The 19,968-nt window shown below is 34.3% G+C and overlaps 1 protein-coding gene across 2 annotated transcripts in view; it reads left to right on the top strand.

The window, feature by feature from the left end:
- Positions 1–19,968, top strand: part of SUCLG2 (succinate-CoA ligase GDP-forming subunit beta) — a 311,455-nt gene that overhangs the window by 237,172 nt on the left and 54,315 nt on the right. The window contains exon 10 of one of the 2 annotated variants that reach the window (XM_051980497.1): positions 15,369–15,608. The exons of the other annotated variant lie outside the window; for it this stretch is intronic. Coding sequence (XP_051836457.1) covers positions 15,369–15,509 — 141 coding nt within the window. The 3' untranslated portion in view covers positions 15,510–15,608. Of the gene's footprint in view, positions 1–15,368; positions 15,609–19,968 lie in introns of those variants that run through there. 2 annotated transcript variants of the gene reach the window in all.

Genomic DNA, 19,968 nt, shown 5'->3' with positions numbered 1-19,968 from the left:
AATATGTGTGTATATGTACATGCATATCTCTATGTTTATATATACAGAATATATATATGCATATATAAAAATGCATATTGACTATCTATACATATATGTACACATGTGCGTTGTATATACATATATGTGTGTACATACATACATACACATACAGAAAAGCAAACATTTAGAGCTTGAAAGGAATTTTGGGGTGACAACATCCAATGCTGTCACATTACAAGTAAGGAAACAGAAGCACAAAGAGTTTGAATGTCAAGCCCAAGATTATACAGTTACTGTCTTGCTTGAGGCAAGACTTGAACTCAGGTCTCGACTCTCTATATAGCATGATATCACTCTGTGCTGACTTTTTTATATTAATTCATCTTTATTTTATATTTGTTTTTCTAAGTTTGTGACAGAATGTAAGATTTCTCCTTAATTGAATAAACGCTCCTTGAGCACATAGGCTGTTTTTCATTTTATCAGTATCCTCAAACTGGTTAGTACTGAACACATAACAAGTGCTTAATTAATGCTGAATGAATGAATGTATGAATTCTAGTTACCATGTTCAACTTCTGGAAAGTTCTTTGAAAACAGCTGCTATTTTATCAATCCTTATTTCTATACCCCCTAGCTGCTCAGTATAGTGTGTTACATATAACAGACCCTCATTTAATTCAATTCGATTTAATATTTATGTAATTCCTACTATGTGCAAAGGATCACTAATTAAAATTTTCAATGAACAGAAACAGGAAACATAAGCTGGGATCCAAAGGGTAATGAACCTTATGAAAAGTTTTATCAAAATGAATGAAAATTCCATTGAAAGTTAATTTTAAGTTCATTTTCATCTGCTTCATGGCATTTAATTGGGGCTTATTTTTCCAAGACTGCAAAAGGAGATTTTAACATCAGCTTTTAAGACCCACATGCCAATACTGTTACAAACTCTCATGTGCCGGTGATAAGTGTTTGACTTCATTTTCAAATGGCCTTCGAAAAGCCAAGAAACCAAAGTTGTGGGAAGAGCCCCAACATGTCTTCTGGCGCATGAGATATGGCCTTCGCTTCTTTCTTTTGGAAAAATGTCAGCATATTGCCCAGAAATGTTTGCAATAGAAAGAAATGGAATCAAGGGATCAAATTTAGTGGTTTAATCAGAAAGGTTTGCCAAGCTGGGGCTGTCTCTGGATTATAGGTAAGGCTATCTTCCTGCAGCAGGCACAAAAAACTACTGACAAAATGTGGTGTGATAATGAAAGCATTTTCAGCCACAACACATTAATTCCAAAATGGCTCTATTTTCCTCTGAGAATTTAGACAACATCTAAAATTAACTCTCTTAAAAAACAAACTTTATTTCCATTTTGACTTGATGCTGAATTTATGGTAAGTGACACAGGGGCTGGATTAGAATTTAGCTTTTCCTCAGTTGAACTCTTTTTTCATGGTACAAATCAATGACGGTAGATAAGATTGCAGAAGAGTGATTCAAGTTCAACACAACTTGCGTACAACTATTGAGAACTGAATAAAGGTATTCCAGAGTTGAATGGGACCTCAAAGGCCAGCTAATCTCACTAATAGCTGAAGGAAAATCCTCTCTAAATCAAATAGTTTTTTAAAGTCTACATGAAGATCCATGATAAGAAAAAACCCAGCACCTCCATCCTACCTTTGGAAAAATTTTATTGGGACCCTTTAAACTGGAAAAGAGATTTTATTTTTTTTAAATAACTTTTTATTGATAGAACCCATGCCAGGCTAATTTTTTACAGCATTATTCCTTGCACTCACTTCTGTTCCAATTTTTCCCCTCCCTCCCTCCATCCCCTCCCCCAGATGGCAAGCAGTCTTTTACATGTTGAATAGGTTACAGTATATCCTAGATACAATATATGTGTGCAGAACCGAACAGTTTTCTTGTTGCACGGGGAGAATTGGATTCAGAAGGTATAAATAACCCGGGAAGAAAAACAAAAATGCAAGCAGTTTATATTAATTTCCTAGTGTTTGAAAAGAGACTTTAAAGATCAGGCAACATGGTTGGGCTAAATGATCATCTGATAACCTTTTCATCTTAAAACTATGATTCTATGTTCTTCTAGTCAAATATCTTTATGGAATAGCTCAGGAGACTGAGGCCGAGGCAGATCACATAATTTCCCCATGGTCATATAAGCAGCAAGTGGGATCACTGGAATGGTGTTAGGATGTTTTTCTTTATATCAATCTAAATCTATCTCTTTTCAATGATTATTAATAATAATTGACAATTTATTATGAGCAAATCATGATCAAAGTTTATAATTTCAAAAATCCATTTTCCATTACTTTATGAAATAATGTTTTCTTGAAATACAAAGGAACTACTTCTAATGACAACCTGACATTTCGATGGAAAGATTCATCTTTAGAGTGAATGTCTTATTTAATTATTACATTTTATAGAGCTCTTGGAATTCTCCTAGTTTTGCCCACTGGGGCAAATCAGAATCAGTCTGATCCCTTTTTCTTATGACAGTCCTTCTAAAGAAAAAAAAAAGATTATTTACTCTCATTGTTTTATCTATTCTTCAAGGAAGGAAACAGTAAACAACTATGTTGAAAGGACATTTTTGTCTGATTTCTGCAAAGATCTTATGTTCTGTATAATACCAGAAGTATTAAATACTTTCTTCCCTGTAAAGTTAACATAATTCTAGTAAGTAATCAGAAACATTCATTTTCTTAGCCCTGAAATGGATGGCATTTGTCTACTATCCTCAGCTATCATAGCTAACCTTGGGATATCACTTTACAACTAGAATGTGAGCCCCTTGGCACCAGAGACTACCTTTTGCCCTCTTTGTATCCCTAGATCTTGGCACAGTGCCTTCCTATCACATATAACACAAAACAATAAAAGAAGATAGAAAATGCTTTAAACAATCAACAAGAATATATTAAGTATTCCTTTCAGGCAATAACCTAGATTTTGGAGGCTACAAAGACCAACACAAAAGAATCCCTGTTCTCAGTGGATTATACTATAGATTTAAGCTTATATTTTAGACAACATGCTAATAAATATTTTACATACAATGTATATAAGATAAATATGAGAGAAACTGTGGGGGGGAGAGGACAAGGCACAAATATTATAGCATGATGTATTATTGTCAGTCTGTGAAGGGGCTAGTCCAAATGATATTATCATTCTCATTTTGTAATTTAGAAACCTGAGGCAGAAAGAACTTCAGTCATGACAAAACCTCAGAAACTTGACTAGAGGCAAGGACTGGATGCAAACATAGAACTGTAGATTCCAAGCCCAGAGTTCTTTTTCTTCTAATCTTTTATGAAGTTTTTCATGGACTGTTCCTTCTGATATCAAATGGAGTAGATTGCATACTCATATAATTGATCTAATAAATGAAGAGCTAAATACATGGTAACTTCAGAAAGTAAGTCTTTGTCCTTTCTTTGATAAGATGGTCTTCCTTTATTTAAGTTCAAGTAGCTGCTTCTTGGCTAACCTCGAATTTCAATGGCAAGATTAATCTTTGCAATGAATTTCATGTTTAATTGCTCTATTTTATGATGTTTCTAGAATGACATTTGGGAAATGAGGTAGAAATTTCATAGTGCAAAAAGTTTAATGACAAAAACTAACTCATCTTTCACAGAAAAAGAAGCTGATACTTTATATAGTTTTGAGATATTTAATTGTATTAATACAGACACATCTGTTAAATACATGTTAAATAAGAATGAATGAACCCCAGAATAGTACATGTTCATAAATTGTTCTCTGTTGATAACTTTCCCTTATTTTTAACATAATTAAGACAGATAACTTATCTTCAATTCACTTTAACCACCTACTATGTATGAGGTACTTGGTAAGTGCTGAGGACACATGAATATCATACAATCTTTGCTCAAAAGAATATTACAATCTATGTGTAACATATACAAATATTAATAACTAGAATACAAAAGAGATTGACAAGTAGAAATTTTAGATCAATTGCAATTGAGGAAAGAGAGAAAGAGAAGCTTTCTTTTAGGAAATGGTACCTGATTTAATGATTTCAATCTGGAAAGGAGAGAGGGATAGGATCAGGAGAGAGAGAGAGAAAGTGAGAGAGAGCCAGATAAAGTGAGAGAGCGAAAGAGATAGAGACAGAGAAAAGGTAAGAGAAAAATTATGAAGAATTGTTTTCTTAGAAGTCAAGGAAGAAGAAAGTATCCTGGTGGCAGGCATAGCCAGCAGTGTTGAATGCTGCAGAACAGTCAAAGAAGATAACTAAAAATAGGACTTTAGATTTAGCAATAAAGTGTGTTAGTTGTGGAGGGAACTATTTCATCAGATGTGTGTCAGTTGGAAGGAAGTGAGTTTGAAAGAGATTCCTGAAATTCAAGAGGCAAATGAAGGCAGACTCCTCTTTCCTTCCTCCCTTTGCCTCCTTCCTCCATAGGCTTTCCTGTGATGCTCAAAGATGCTTTAAAAAAATTGTGCTTCAAAGGACTCCAAAAATTGTCTACCTACATGAAGAGGATCTGGAAAGTGAGGGTGGACGGGATGGCATGGTATGGAAATGTATAGGAAATGACATGTAGCCATAATTCTAGGCAAGATAAGGTAGAAATTCATTTACCAGAGCTCAGGGTAATTCCAGGGACAGAGTCCAAGATTCTTGTGGGGAGGAAGTGGGGATGATAAGATGGTCTTTAAATGGTCCAACTTTGTAGGGAGAGGTATAAGTATCTAGAGGGCCTAATTCTGATATAATGAGGTAACATATTGATTTGCTTTAGATGTGCCATGACTGGCTACAAATACAAGAACAAAGAGAGTCACTACCTACAAAGAGTTTTCATTTTGCTGGGGGAAACAACACAATTTAAAGAGTGTTCACTAGGAAATCTGTGAGAATAGCAGCTCTGTGACAAAAGGTAGGTCTCCATCAATGGGAATGTTTCCAAAACACAAAATGGAAGACACCAGCAAAGAACAATAGAGATTTGGTCTTGGTGAAAGAGGCAGGGCCATAAATATTGAGCATTAAATGACTTCAGAATTCATCTAGTTTAACTTCCTCTTTTTTTCACATGAAGAAACTGAGAATCAGGAAAAGTAAGTGGTTTAGCCAAAGTCACACATTAATAAGCTTTAGAGGTAGGATTTGATTCCAGAGCTTTCTTAATCAAATACCAATGAGTCTCCCTCATCCTTCACCACTCAACTAGAGATGAAAAGAGATGGATACTGGGAGGGAGCAGTGATATCAGAGAAACATAAGGGAAGAAAAAAGAGAATCAGAACAGGTGGATTGTGGGAAACAATAAAAATGTTGGAAGTAGTGAGGGAATATCTACTCTGGCTATAGATCTGGTGGTTTCTAGGTGGTGGTATGGGGATCATACTATAGGTACTAGAGGAAAGAGATGGATTTTTAACCCATGACCTTTCAATGTCTACCGCAACACTACTTTTACTCAGGTAACATGCAATTAATAAAGGTAAGCATTGTACACTGAAGATAAAAATGAAAAGCCTGTAATTATAGATAACTAGAAATAATAGTGTTAATAGTTCACAATAGAGAAATATGCTTGGATATTGCTTTGGCTAAAATAAGGAGAAAGTAAAAGCAATGGAGATTAGTAACACACATCAAAAGTATGCCATTGTTTTTGCCCCCTCCTTCCACCAGGGAAAAGTACTGCCCATGTGTAGATACCTGATAATGCCGATAATTATTCATGTATGTGATTATTTTACTGTGAAAGGGGGATAAAAGTCCTTGGTTTCTGTTTTTATTTTGTCTGCATTAGATAGGGAAATGATTAATTACAGAGCTATATTTCTTGTCAAGTTGTGAATAAATATGTTTAGCATTAGTATAGTTGTTTACAAACAAGAAAACCTATCCAGTTTGCCAAGCATTTGATTAAAAAATGCTTCCCATTCATCACCTAGTCTCTGTAGGAAAGATCTTTACATTTGTGTGGGTTGGCATATTGTAATTAAATGCTTTTTAAATGTTTTAATTAGGCTGATGGCAAATTTAGAGCCTTTGCTCTCCTCTTTGTAACTGCTTCCAGATATCAGTCAAGGAAAAGCAAGTTAGGAGGTCATAGGGCAAGGCTATCTCAATTAACATGGCTGTTCAAGAGAAATCCAACTCTTCTTTCTTACTAACAAAACATGATTTCATTGCTCCATCACATGTGAACTAAACTGCTTAAAATCTGACTTTTTTTCTCTACTTTTTGTACCAGTAGAGCTATAATGGTACAGAAACTATCATCACCAATGTAGTTTCACAACTTGGCAGTCACGTACATCTTTAGAAAGTCAAAAGGGGTACTGAATGGTTGAATTGCTTGCCCGGAGTCACCCTGCTAGGGCTGTGAATACATCAGGTTTTCCTGACTCCAAGTAAAGAGGCCTCTATTTCCTGGGCTATTCTCTTGATTTCATGGAGTCTGTTATTAGAGATGTTTTAGTAAGCAGGGATAAAGGAAATGGCCAACATGACTCCTGTGAAACTAGATTTCTTTGATGCTCTAAACAAAATAACGTGATACAGAATTGGACACTTTGTGCTATATAGAGATTCATATGGTCTGCTATTTTTATGCTTCAGCAAAATGATTTTTAAAAGCAAATTTAATATTTTTATAAGTTCCAAAAAATGGAATTAAAAGTTTTATTTCTAAATTCTAAAGGAATCGTATGAGCAAAACCCTTCAAAAATTATGGCAGAATGAAGGACAAAAGACAAAATTAAAAAAAAAAAACTAGGAAAGTATAGAAAAAGAAATATCATAGGAAATCTTGCTTATTTTAAGAGATTTTTTGAGTTTTTTTTGTTTTGTTTTGTTTTTTGTTGTTGTTGTTGTTGTTTTAATTTAGAGGTAGCTAGGAAGCATAGTAGATAGAACTTTTGAGAGAGGCAAGAACACCCATGTTTGAATTCTGCCTTGGAGATTCCCTAAACATATATAAATGGGCAAGATATTTAACAGTTTCAGTTGCCTCATTTGGAAAGAAGGAGAAGAAGAAGGAGAAGAAGGAGAAGAAAAAGGAGAAGAAGAAGGAGAAGAAGAAGAAGAGGAAGAGGAAGAGGAGGAGGAAAAGGAGGAGGAGGAGGAGAAGGAGGAGGAGGAAGAGGAAGAGGAAAAGGAGGAGGAGGAGGAGGAAAAGGAGGAGGAAGAGGAGGAGGAGGAGAAGGAGGAAGAGAAGCAGGAGAAGGAGAAGGAGGAAGAGGAGAAGAAGGAGGAGGAGGAGAGGAGGAGGAAAAGAAGAAGAACAAAAGGAGGACGAGGAAGAGGAGGAGAGGAGGAGGAGGAGGAGGAAGAGGAGAAGAGGAGGAGGAGGAGGAAGGGAGGAGGAGGAGGAGGAGGAGGAGGAGGAGGAGAAGAAGAAAAGGAAGAGGAGGAAGAGGAGGAGAGAAGGAGGAGGAGGAAGAGGAGGAGGAAAAGAGGAGGAGGAGGAGGAAAAGAAGGAGAGGAGGAGGAGGAAGAGAAGGAAGAGGAGGAGGAAGAGGAGGACACCAGTACCTCAGGACTAATGTGTGGCTCAAAAGAACTAATATATGTAAAAGGCATAAAATGTAAAATGCTCTTTAAATATTAGTTTATTCTGCTTAACCCCTTTGTAGTAAATTCAAGCAAACCAACTAGCACAGACATCATTGGCCAGCATTACCTCCTTGTGTTCCTTTTCCCCTCAGGACTGAAAAAATGATAAGTTTCATCATCAATGATCATAGTCCAACATTAGTTCATGATATTTCTATGTCACAGTTTGCTTAGTCACTCCTCAGAGAATCTATATTTATTATATATAAACTGATGGTTTAGTGAAAGCTCCAATCCTCATCTATGATTTTCTCTACGGAGATAGGGCAAAGTAGGGCATGATTTTCCATCTTCTGACAATCTCGTTTATAATAATGAAAAGATTTTCTTACAAAAAATCACTTCAGATATTTTCTATCATCTGTTTGCTGTATTTCTAAATTTATCCTCTAATGTCTTAGGAATGGCTTCAATTAGTTTAGTCTCTTGACAAGCATCTCTAAATTTGAATTATCTTCACCTACTTCATGATATTTTATGAAGTGATGCTATTTATTATCTTTCAGTATCCTTTTCCTTAAGTTTGTCCTAATGAATTTATATTTTAAATCAGTGTTGACCTTGGTTGCTATGTCAATCCAATGGATGAGTAAATCAAGATAATTTTTGTCATTCTTTTTAGTGATCATTGGATTCCAGTGCTTTTTCAATTCTTTTCTTGAAGAAAATATATAGACTTGAAGATTTTATTAATTTAAAGGGTATTTCTTAGGTACATATTATATGCTAGGTACAGTGCTAAGTACAGGTGATACAAATATAAAAAAAGACATATATAGTTCCTTCCTTTGAGGAGTTTATGTTAAAATGGGGAAGACTAGCTATCTATGCATCTTTTTATCTATAGAAAGATAAGTATAGATATAGTTAGATAGATATGTCAGGAGAGGAGGATAAAGATATAGAGAAAGAAAAAGAGAGAGAGAGAGAGAGAAAAAGAGAGAGCACAAACAAATGTTATGTTATGAAATGGAAAAGCATCTATTGGTTTTCTTAGGTGTCCTTCCAATATTACATTAGATTCAAGACTGTTAGAAAAGTTTATCAGTTGGGTCATAACATTAAAAATTTATCTAAGTCTCCATAATAAAAAAAAATAAAGAATACATATTGCTCAACCTTTTACATATAGTGTATGGACAACCAATAAAATCCACCACCTAATATATGGACATGCATACATATTCATCTTGTGTTAGATATAGCAGATGGAATTAACATTAGCCTAAAAATTGAATAAGAAGAAAAGATCAAGCCAGATTACTTTTTGGACACCATACAATGTCTATCCAAAACTATAGTAAAATTTTAATTCTTTAACATCAGTATTCTCTCAGTGAAGTTATGTATGTATTATAAGACACCATGATCATCAAAGAATCAGGATTATGAATAAACCAAAGTGAAAAATAAATGCACAATAAGCTTAAAGAGATTATAGCATGTCACTGAAAATGATTTATATGTGGAGAGTGAAGGAAAAGTTATGTCATCATATTATTTACAAAAAAGTAAAATGTAATGTCGTTGTGATGATGGACAAAAGATAGATAACCTACATATCACATTAGAACTTCTAATTTCTTAAAAAGAAAAAAACAACCTGAGGAGCAAGGTCATTAATAAATTGAATAAAGCAATGATGATGGGGGAAAAGAGACTTATTGAAGTTCACGATAAAACATTGCATGGGATAAATAGAATAAATACATTGCAAACTTGACAAAGTGGAAGTGAAGGTAGAGTAGGTGTTGCAAAGTAGTTGTACTGGTTTTCTTAATATGAATATTTTATAAAATGGATTTTTGTAATGATTTTTGTTCTGGCCTTTTTGTGCTTAACTTGATGTTTCCTCTATTTGTTTTTCTACAGTCGCAATGATTGATCTTCTCAGCTTTCTCACTTGAATTGTACTGTATATCAGCTTGTGGGAAATCAGTACTGGAAAAAGGAGTTAACTTCATTTTTCTGTTGGGTTTAGATCCGGAGATTTTCTTCCTATCAAAGAAACAAAAACTGACTTTTTTTTGTTTTTGTTTTTTTCCAAATCAGCTTTGCCCTCAAATGGAAATTATATCAGCTTTTCTCATAAAAATTAATGGATACTTTCCATTTTTCCTGTCTTTTACATTTTCAGTTGTCCATGACTCCATCTTAACATGTGAGTTCAACTGTAGTTCCTCTTGGCATACTTGCTTGTGATCATGACTAATTTTTGAACTGTTTTATTCCTTTTGAATTGGCCAAGCCAAATTGAATAAATTCATAAGCACCAGATTGTCCAAAGATCCAAGTTTTCAAAAGTACTTCTCAACTATTTCTACACAAGAACTCCCTCATCGCCTTTTTGGCAGTCAATGACATTTCAAGGGCCATCTTATGTAAAAGAGAACTTCCAAGACTTACTTTATGGATAGTATTTATAGAGAATCACTCCGAAATTCACAAGGAAAAAGAGTTTGCAACTATTTAAATGATAGTTTTTAACTTATTGATGCAAATTTCATTTGGCAGCTGTGTGTATATTTGTTCTTAAGTTGGGTTACTTAAGGTGAAAAAAACCCAATGGAGATTTAAAAAAGACTTTTTCTTGACTATTATAATTTGGGTTTATTTCCCCCAAATGAATTTTCTTTTCTTTGGTGAATATTTTTACTATAAATAAGTTGTCCCTGTTCCTTTTTTTTAAAAAAAAAGATAAATTTTGTTGATATCTTTGTATTTATAGCACTTACATATCCCCTTGTGTTTCTCTCTCACATCCTCCCAGACAGTCCTCTTTTATAAAGAATAATTTTCATAAACAGTTCACCAAAACTAACCAACTTATCAACAGGAAATCTAACATTTTATGCAGTGTTAGTTTCCCATTTCTACAAACAGACAGAGGAAGGTGTTTTCTCATCTCTCTTCTTTGGATACAAATATAGTCATAATTTTTCTACATCTGAGTCAAATTGTATTGTTGTTCTTTCAATTTACATCAATATAGACATAGTATATGCTGTTTTCTAATTCTACTTACTTAACTTTGAATTAGTTCACATATGACTTTCTGTGTTTATCTATCTTTCTCATATTCCAATATCCTATTGCATTCATTACCACAGTTTGTTTAGACATTTCTTGATCAATAGGCATTTGCCATCCCCCCCCCCATTTTTTGGTGGTTGTTGCTGTTGTTTTTTCTATAACAAAGGTGCTGCTATAAATATGTATATATAAAGTCTTTTCTTTCTGTCAGCAATCTTCTTGGAAAAATATCTAGCAATCTGGATCAGAGACTATAGACATTTTCATCTCTCCTTCTGCATAATCTCCAATTCTTTCTCAGAATGGTTGGACAAATTCACAGCTCCACAAGATTGTGTTTTTGTGCTTGCTTTATCATAATGTCTTCAATGGTGACTATTCCAATCTGTAGTCATTTCAAACAATGCTTGGGGTGTGAAGTTCAGAGCAATTTCAAAGATGCTTTGATTTAGATTTCTCTTATTAATAGTGATATGAACTTTTTCTTATGGAATTCTATCTCTTCTCACTTAATCCTGGCTTTGCTGGCTTTCTCTATCTTCTAACTTAAACTTCACTATATTCTGGCCCTCCTTCATATAAGTGCCTTTTATCTGAGATGATCTCCAATTTCTCCTGGACTGGGTGTCGCAAAAGTCTTAGTGCAATTTTAATCATTAATGGCTTTTAGGAAATTGTTAGCATTTATCTAGTACTTTAACATTTGCAAAGAACTTTACAAATATTATTTCAGTATCCTCACAATAATTCTGAGATGTGCCAGCATTATCCCTGTTTTACATATGAGGAAACTGAGAGAGGCTAAGTGAACATAAACAGAAACACCCAAACTAAAGAGGCTAATGTACTCTCTCACATTGGATTTCTAACTGGTGGGAAATTGTAGTCAATGTCATCAAAAATCATACCAAGTCAGAGAGACCAGAATGGCAATAGCACTTGTTGTCATTTCTTTCTTCATTATTGTCTTAATCATCACATTTTAGATTGTATTGGTTCTTGAAGGCTAGGACAGAGCTATCTACTTTGTGGCTTCCCTATAAGTTTGAAGTGTGTTCTGCACATTTTAAGTGTTTAAGGAGTTTTTAGGTGGAATTGAATAGGAAAACTTTTTTTTTTCCCAGAACGTCAAAGTCCTAAGTAGATGTGTAATAATCCACTACCATTTGCTTGTCTTTGTTTCTTTATAATAGTAACAACTAACTGGGACACTCTGCAAATCCCAAAGGAATATTTTATTAGATCAGTTCCCATATGTGATGCTGGCTACCACCTCTAGGTTTGGGCTTGCAAAGCGAGCACTCTGGAGAGTGTTTATTTCCCAAGTGGACTTTGTCTGAAATTGAGAAACGCTGCCACCAGGTGGATACTAATGCCTCGATTATAGCAACATTGATCCAATCTCCCCACAATTGTTGTTAATTAAGGAAAAGAGAATGGCATAGCTGGAAATAGCTAATGAATAGCTATTAATATCAAAGAATAATGTTTTCCAGTGATCTTATTTAATTGATATGTTTCACACCAGTCACATTTTTAAACATATCCCTTTTATATCCTTTTTCTCTTCTTTACCCAATAAACCATCCCTTAAGTTTACAAAAATAAGGAGGAAGAGAAAAAAGCCATTCAGCAAAACTAAGTAGTACATCCATCATATCTTCCAGTAAATGCATGTAATTTCATGCCCCTAGCAATTCACCTTTGAAAAGAAGGAAAAGGGATTATGTTTTCTAAACTCTTATCATGGGCATGGGATGGGAATCCTAACTGGACAGCATTCAGTTTTATTTTGTGTAATATTATGTTTTAAAAGAAGTACTTATGGAACAGAATTTGAAAAAGGCAATGGTAAAGAACAAAAAAAAAATCACTAAGTAAAAAATAAGACATTCAAGTGCAAACTTTCTCATGATCTTTCTTATCAATCACTTCTTCTTTAAAATATTTTATTTTTCCAAATACATGCAAAGATAATTTTCAACCCTCACCTTCATAAAACCTTGTGTTCCACATTTTTCTTCCTCTCTTTCCCCTTCCCCTTCCCCAAGAGAGCAAGCCATCTGATATAGTTTAAATGTGTACAATTCTTCTAAAGATATTCCCATATTTGTCTTGTTGAATAAAATACAAAGAGATCAAAAGGGGAAAAACATGAAACAGGGAAAAAAACCCAGCAAACAACAAAAAAGGTGAAAATGCTATGCTTTGATCCACATTCAGTCCTCATAGTTCTCTCTCTGGATGTGGGGAGTCTATTAGAATTGCCTCGAATCACCTCATTGTTATCACTTCTTAACTCTGGTTCTGAGCTCTATCAATTACATAAAATCCCTTGGGACTTATCCATGCATTTGAAATTTTCAATTATATTAATTGACTTTCTTTTCTCTCACATTGCCATCTGATTCATCACTCGTTTTCTACTATTAACTTGCCTCATATGTGTTAATTGTCATGGAATAGGGAAGGAAAGAGAATTTTGAAAGTTCCTCAAATCAATCCCTCTCTTTTTACAAGTAAGGTAACCGGCCAGGGAGAGGGCCAGGGAGATAGATTAACTTGCCTAGGGTTACCTTGCCTAGGATCTGGGATTCAAACCCATATTGTCTCATTCATCTGAAAGTATTCAGAATTCTATACCTAATGATCCTGTCTTTCCCTCTTTTCTAGAGAGGAAAATAGCCTTTCAGCAGATAAAAGCAAAAGCTTGTATTGTAGAGTCTATACATGAGTATTATGAATCCCCATAATTCTTTTCTCTAAGTCATGTGTAAAATCCTTTAACTTTTCTAAGACTGTTTCCTTACTAAAAGTGTTGTGCTGCATGGTTCATAATGTTCCATCCATCTCTAATGCAGAAAATCATGAAAATATAATTATAAAAAGGTATATGAGATTATTTTATTGGAGCAAATGTGATTTATCCTTGTTGTCTTGAGTACTTTACTAGATCAGTAATATCATCCATGTAGGTGTTCCACAATGGAAATAATAGTGTACACATGTCTACCTGTTCTGTTTGACTTTGTCATACAGAATGTTAAATATTAGATCAAAGGGAAAAGGACCCATATGTGCAAAAATGTTTGTAGCAGTTCTTTTTATAGGGGCAAGGAATTGGAAATTGAGTCTATAGTGCATCAGTTGGAGAAGGTCCGAATAATTTATGGTATTTGAAGGGAATGGAATGTTATCATTCTATAAGAAATGACAAACAAGCTGATTTTAGAAAGATCTGGAAAAATGTACACAAACTGATGCTAAGTGAAACAAGTCGAACCAGGAATATATTATACACAGAAACAGTAAGGGTGTACACTGATTAACTATGAAAGACTTGATTCTTCTCAGTAGTTCAATGATCCAGCAATCACAATAAACTTTGGATAGAAAATACCATATGCATCCAGAGAGAGAATTATAGAGACTGAGAAATCAGCTCATGATATGTTTGTTGTTTGTTTTTTTTTTCCTCTACTATTTTTTTTTCCTTGTGGTTTTTCTCTTTTGTTCTGGTTTTTCTCTCCCAACATGTTTCATAAAGGAGTGTATGTTTAAAAAATTAATAAACATGTATAACTGGAAAAAAACAGAAAAACAGAACAAATGGCACCTCTACATTTTTAAAATAAATATTAAAAAAAAAAAAAGAAATAAATGATGAGCAGGCTGGTTTCAACAAAGTCTGGAGATACCTCCATGAACTGATCCCGAGTGAAGTGAGCAGAATAAGGAGAACATTGTACACAACAACAACTAGGTGATGTAATAATCAACTGTGATAGACTTGTCTCTTCTCAACAATGTGGTGATTCAAGGCAGTTCCAATATTTGGGATGGAAAATGCCAATTACATTTAGAGAGAGAACTATAAAGTCTGAATATGGATTGAAATATAGTACTTTCACCTTTTGTTTGTTTCTCATTTTTCTTTTGATTTGATTTTTCTTATATAGCATGATAAATATGGACATATCTAAACGGATTGCACATTTTTAATTTACACAATATTGTTAGCTGTCTTGGGGAGGGAAGAAGAAAGGAAAGGAAAAGAAAATTTAGAACAGTTTTTTTTAACCTATGTTGAAAACTATCTTTATGTATTTAGAGAAATATAATTATATTAGGGAAAATATATATATATATATATATATATATATATATATATATATATATATATATATATAAACCAGACAGTCCACTAGGCAAGCCAGAAATCTTCTTTACATTTTCTTGATTTGGCAAGGATAAGAATAGAGCACATGGTAAATATCATTTACTTTGATTTATGTGATCAGAGCATCTTTTTAATAGTACATTTCTCTGATGACTCCATCTACACAATTCCCCTTACACAATTCTTTGTTTGTAATACATTACAGCCTGCTTTTGTCTATCATAGGTAATCCATTGTCCTTTGAGTGATCTTCATAAAATGTCATTTTCTATTATTCAAAATTTTCTATTACCTTCAGAATATTGATATTAACAAGATGGATCTTTGTGTCAGGAGGAGCTTTTGACCTTTACAAGCACTTTATACTTTCCTAAAGGATATTCAGATGTTTTGATTCTCTCATTCAATAATTAATCCAACTCATTGTCCATCTGTAGTATTGAACATATATCTACTTCTTAAATTCTAAAGGTTGTCCATCCAAATGTTTATCATTGTCGTGACAATGCAATCTTCCATTCTCTTTCCACAGCCTCTTTTCCTTAAGACTCTTCAATCAACTCCCTTCAAAATAAATCTCATCTTTCTATACATGGTCCAGTTTATCTATTTTCCTATGGCATTTCCACTTCCTCAAGAAATTTATCTGAGACTTAAAGTGCAGCTTTGGTGATTTCATTGACCTTGGTTGTAAAATGAGTTTATTGTAAAAATCTTTATAGATATTTTCCATTTTTCTTCTATTTGTTGTCCCTTTTCACATTTCATTTTAAATACTTTGGATATAACTTTCCTTCCTTGTTTTTATCTCTATTGCTTCTTGATATTTTATGAAATATTCAAACTCATAATTTTCTATTATCCCTTATAATTTTAAAGCATATTTTCATTCTAAACTCCTGTACTTTCAATTTCCATGTCTATCTACTTCAAAGGAAAAATAAATATTCATTGTCTAAGGCAGTTTTAGACTACTATGGTTTCATTATGCCAGTTAACTTATTTTGGTTAATCCTCTATGCAACATTAATAGTACATTAAAATTAATATTACAGTGTTAATATCAAAATGCATTCCAACATTCTTTTCACTATTCCCATGTTTGTTATAATTATACACAAGGCCTTTTCCTCTTTTTTCTTCTTCTGATTTTCTATTTTAATCTTTGTTCTAAAGAAAACAGTGGTATTTATATTGACATGATCTATATACAGATATAACTGATTCACCTGTGATTCTCATATCAATAATTAAGCATTTTCTGTACAGTAATAGTATTGTAAGGATGGCTGTTTCCTGTAGATATGAATACTGTCCATTCCTCTGATTTATAAATAATAGAGAATAACACATACAAGAGCCTTATAATATGATCATTTCCATTCTGGCTACCAATTAGGGTGATATTACTGTAAACTTTTCCACAATCAATAATTCAAATTCAACAAACATATCTTCGGCACATACAATATATACGTTTCTCCCCCAACTAGAAGCTGGGGGTTAAAAGAGAATAGGAAAAAATGGCATATTTCCTTTCCTGAAACAGATTATAATGTGCTTCAGAATACATGCAGCATCTAGAAATAAATGTAATTTTAAAAAGAATGTGATAGAGCAAAGATGAGATTCTTTGCCTAGGAAGAATGCTCTAGGACAGAAAAAGGAGAAAGAAACTAGATTTCTACTAGAGGGGTAACAATAAAAAAATGACAATTTTGTGGTTGTGGGTACTACCAAGTTTTTTGGTAAAATTATTTCTATCAGGGTTTCTTAACCTGGGATCTATTGACAGTTTGGAGAAAGTCCAAATTTTTAAGTGTAATTATTTCACTTTCTTTGTTATCCTATGTATTTTACTTTGTGTATTATTCTGAGAAAAGGTAAACAGGCTCTTCTAGAAGAGTGGGCAGTGAAAAAAAATTAAGAACCTCTGATCTATATCTTCTATAGAAGAAATAGCCTGGCATCCCAGGCAGGCTCCTACCCCTAAATCTATCCCATTACATCAATTTTCTCCATATCAATACAAAAAGAGTCACCACACCAGAGTGTTCTCAGGCAGTAACTTTTTCTGTTTATTTGTGCTTTTCTCTGACACTGGGCTAAATCGTAAATCCTTAACCTGGAATTTAAGGCCCTCTACAATCTCCATCCAATCATATTCTCCCACATTATTTTGCAACGCATTAGAATTGGTCACTAGTTGTCTCTTTTTCATCCACAATGACCTCATGAAACATTGCACTAAGAGAAGGGGCTCTGGTCTCTATCTCATACTAACAATATCTCAAGCCTTTGGAGTATTACAGTAGCAATAGAATTCATCTCAGGATGTTGCTATTGCCTCACGACCTTCTTGAGATTTGAAAAATGGCCCATGGGCCTCAGAGAAAATAGCATATCCTCTTCTTCTACCAGCATCATTATAAATAAGTGATCACTCTCTCAGTGTGGCACAGTAAGAGCAGCTATGGTGTCTAGTGCTCAAGTAAACTGCTGAATTTCATCATCCTTGTTTGGGACTCTGAAGATTAAACTGATATGTTATTTAGTCAACTCGCATTTATTAAGCTCCTCTTATATTCCTGTCATACATTAAGCATATGTCATAATATGGTATGATAGTCAGAGTCAGAGGACCTGAGTTCAAACCCTCCCTCTGAATAGAATGTTCTATTCAGTGTGAAGTTAGGGAAGTCACTTTCTCTCTGGCCCTCATTTTTGCTATCTATAAAATGAGAATTAGACTAGATGGTGTCCAAAGCCCTTTTCTGGTTTTAGAGCTATGATCTGAAAATCTTATGAATCTAATTTTTATTTAACTAACACGATATATTAGGCACTGTGCTTGGTGCTGGAGATGCAAAAACAAAAATGAACTGGTCCCTGATTTCTGGGAGTTAGCATTCATTTGGGGGAGGGTAATAGACATGAGATAAATATAATTCAAGGTCATTTGAGGAGAGGGAAAATAGTTGGGGTGGAGGGATCAAGCAAAGCTTTATGGTTTAAATGGGGGGTTGTAACAAGTTTGAGGAGAGCTAAGAATTTGGATTTATCCTTTATCCTTTTGACTAAATGAAAGCGTTAAGGTCACTGCTGGAGATGACTTCTGGTGCCCCTCTTTGTAATGACACAAATTTTCCCAGACAGATATTGGAGTCAGCTGCCTCCTTGGCAATGGTATATCTTTAAAATCAGACCTTCATGTCCACAAACAATGGAGAGAGTCTGGGTCTTGGGGCAGTGACCTGGTTTCTATTACTGGTGTTCCCATTCAGTGTCTCCCTGCATTGAAGTTATTTTAACATCACATCCAGTTAAATAGATGTGAATTGGAGTCATCTTTTAAAGGAAAGCAAAAAGCAAAAAAAAAAAAAAAAAAAAAAAAAAAAGAACCAGGATGTGTTCTGCTACACAAAGACAGATAATATAATTAGGTGTGATTTATAAGTGTACATTTTGTATAACCATGAGAGTGTTTCCAGTAGGCAAAAAATCTGGAGTGGAGTTGGGGAGGATTGCCAATCTAATAATCTTTTTTATAATTAAAAATTCCTAATTGATATGAATTGGGATAGGGAGACTATAGGACAAGGAAAAGATTCATTTTTTAATTGAATGTCATTTCTTATTGTTTTTATTCAGTCATGTCTGACTTTTCCTGACCCCATAAGGGGTTCTCTTGGCAGAGATACTGCAGTGGTTTGTCACTTCCTTCTCCAATAGATTAGGCAAACAGGGTAAATGACTTGCCCAGGATCGCACAGCTGGTGAGTGTTTGAGGCTGGATTTGAACTGATCTATTTTTCACTCCAGGCCCAGTGCTCTCTCCACTGAGCCACCCAGAATTTGTTATTTACACATACTTAAAAACTAGGTTAATGATGATGCATTGCCAAATGGAAACCTTTCAGAACCTGATTTAATGAACAGCTAAGAATGATCTGTAATTAACATGTTAACTCCTTGTATGTCTCAGAGCCTAAAAGACAGTTCTTTTTTAATTAGGTTAAGGCCTTCTATCAACATTTTGTTTGCTTCATTATTGTTCTTAGGAGGTTTATTCCCCCCCCCCCCAGCCATATTCAGGGTTAAAACTCTTGTCCATGTCTAAATGATTCCAAGTTCTACTAGCTGATAAGATAGAACTCTTACTTGACCTGGACTCAGGGAGGCCTAAGTTCAGGTCCTGAGCCAGACATTTAGTAGATAAATGATGTTGTGTAAGTCACCTAATCTTTATTTTTTCAACTGTAAAGTAGGGACAATAACACATCTCAGAGGATTGTCGTAAGCATAAAGTGACAACATATGTAACGTTTTGTACAAATGCTCTTATTACTACTATTATTAATGATTATGAATAGTGACTCAACTCATGAGATTTTACCATGTTCCATATGGACCAGTGAGCATTTTTGTGTAATGATTGTAATAATTCTAATGTCCACAGCATTTCCCTGAATTGACACTTTATTTGCTGTAATTCATTTTTCACATTGTTCTGACCCACTTTAATGAACTGCAGGTAATAATGAATCTAAGTGGATTTTATAGATAAAGATAGTGTCTGAGGGTGATTAGCCCAGAAAAGCTATTTTTAAATGCACTGATTGCCATTCCAGCAGTGGAAATCATATGTTTGTACTATGATTGTGGGTTGTGACATGTCTGACCTCCCTGCTAGCTGGAAGTTATTGTCCTTTGCAAGGCAAAGTCAGCTTTTCTGGAGCAACCTTCTTAGCCCCAACCTTTCTCTTATTCACGTGCAGGAGTGCCAAACATCCTTCAGATTGCCAAATAAGGTAAAAACAGGACTGTAATGTCTTCACAGGTAATCTAGCTTGGAAAGGTGTCTAATGAACCCATGGATTTAAGGTGGTTAAGTGTAGATCCAGACAAATCAATCAGTAATCAGCAAGCTCTCATTTACATTCTCTTCTCTTCCATTTACTAAGTGTTCTGAGACATCCCCAAATGGCGCAGTGTACAATCTCTGTCCACAACTACTTCTAATCTCTGTGGAGAGACAAGGCATGCATATGAAACTACTAGAAAAGATAGTATTTTTTTTTAATGTTGCCTTTGCAAAGATTCTTTAGATGTATTGTAAATTGCCTTTGTGG

Source organism: Antechinus flavipes, chromosome 1, assembly GCF_016432865.1.
Source record: "Antechinus flavipes isolate AdamAnt ecotype Samford, QLD, Australia chromosome 1, AdamAnt_v2, whole genome shotgun sequence".
NCBI classification, from domain to species: domain Eukaryota; kingdom Metazoa; phylum Chordata; class Mammalia; order Dasyuromorphia; family Dasyuridae; genus Antechinus; species Antechinus flavipes.
Note: the sequence above shows the minus strand (reverse complement) of the source record. Positions and strands in the feature narration are given on the sequence as shown.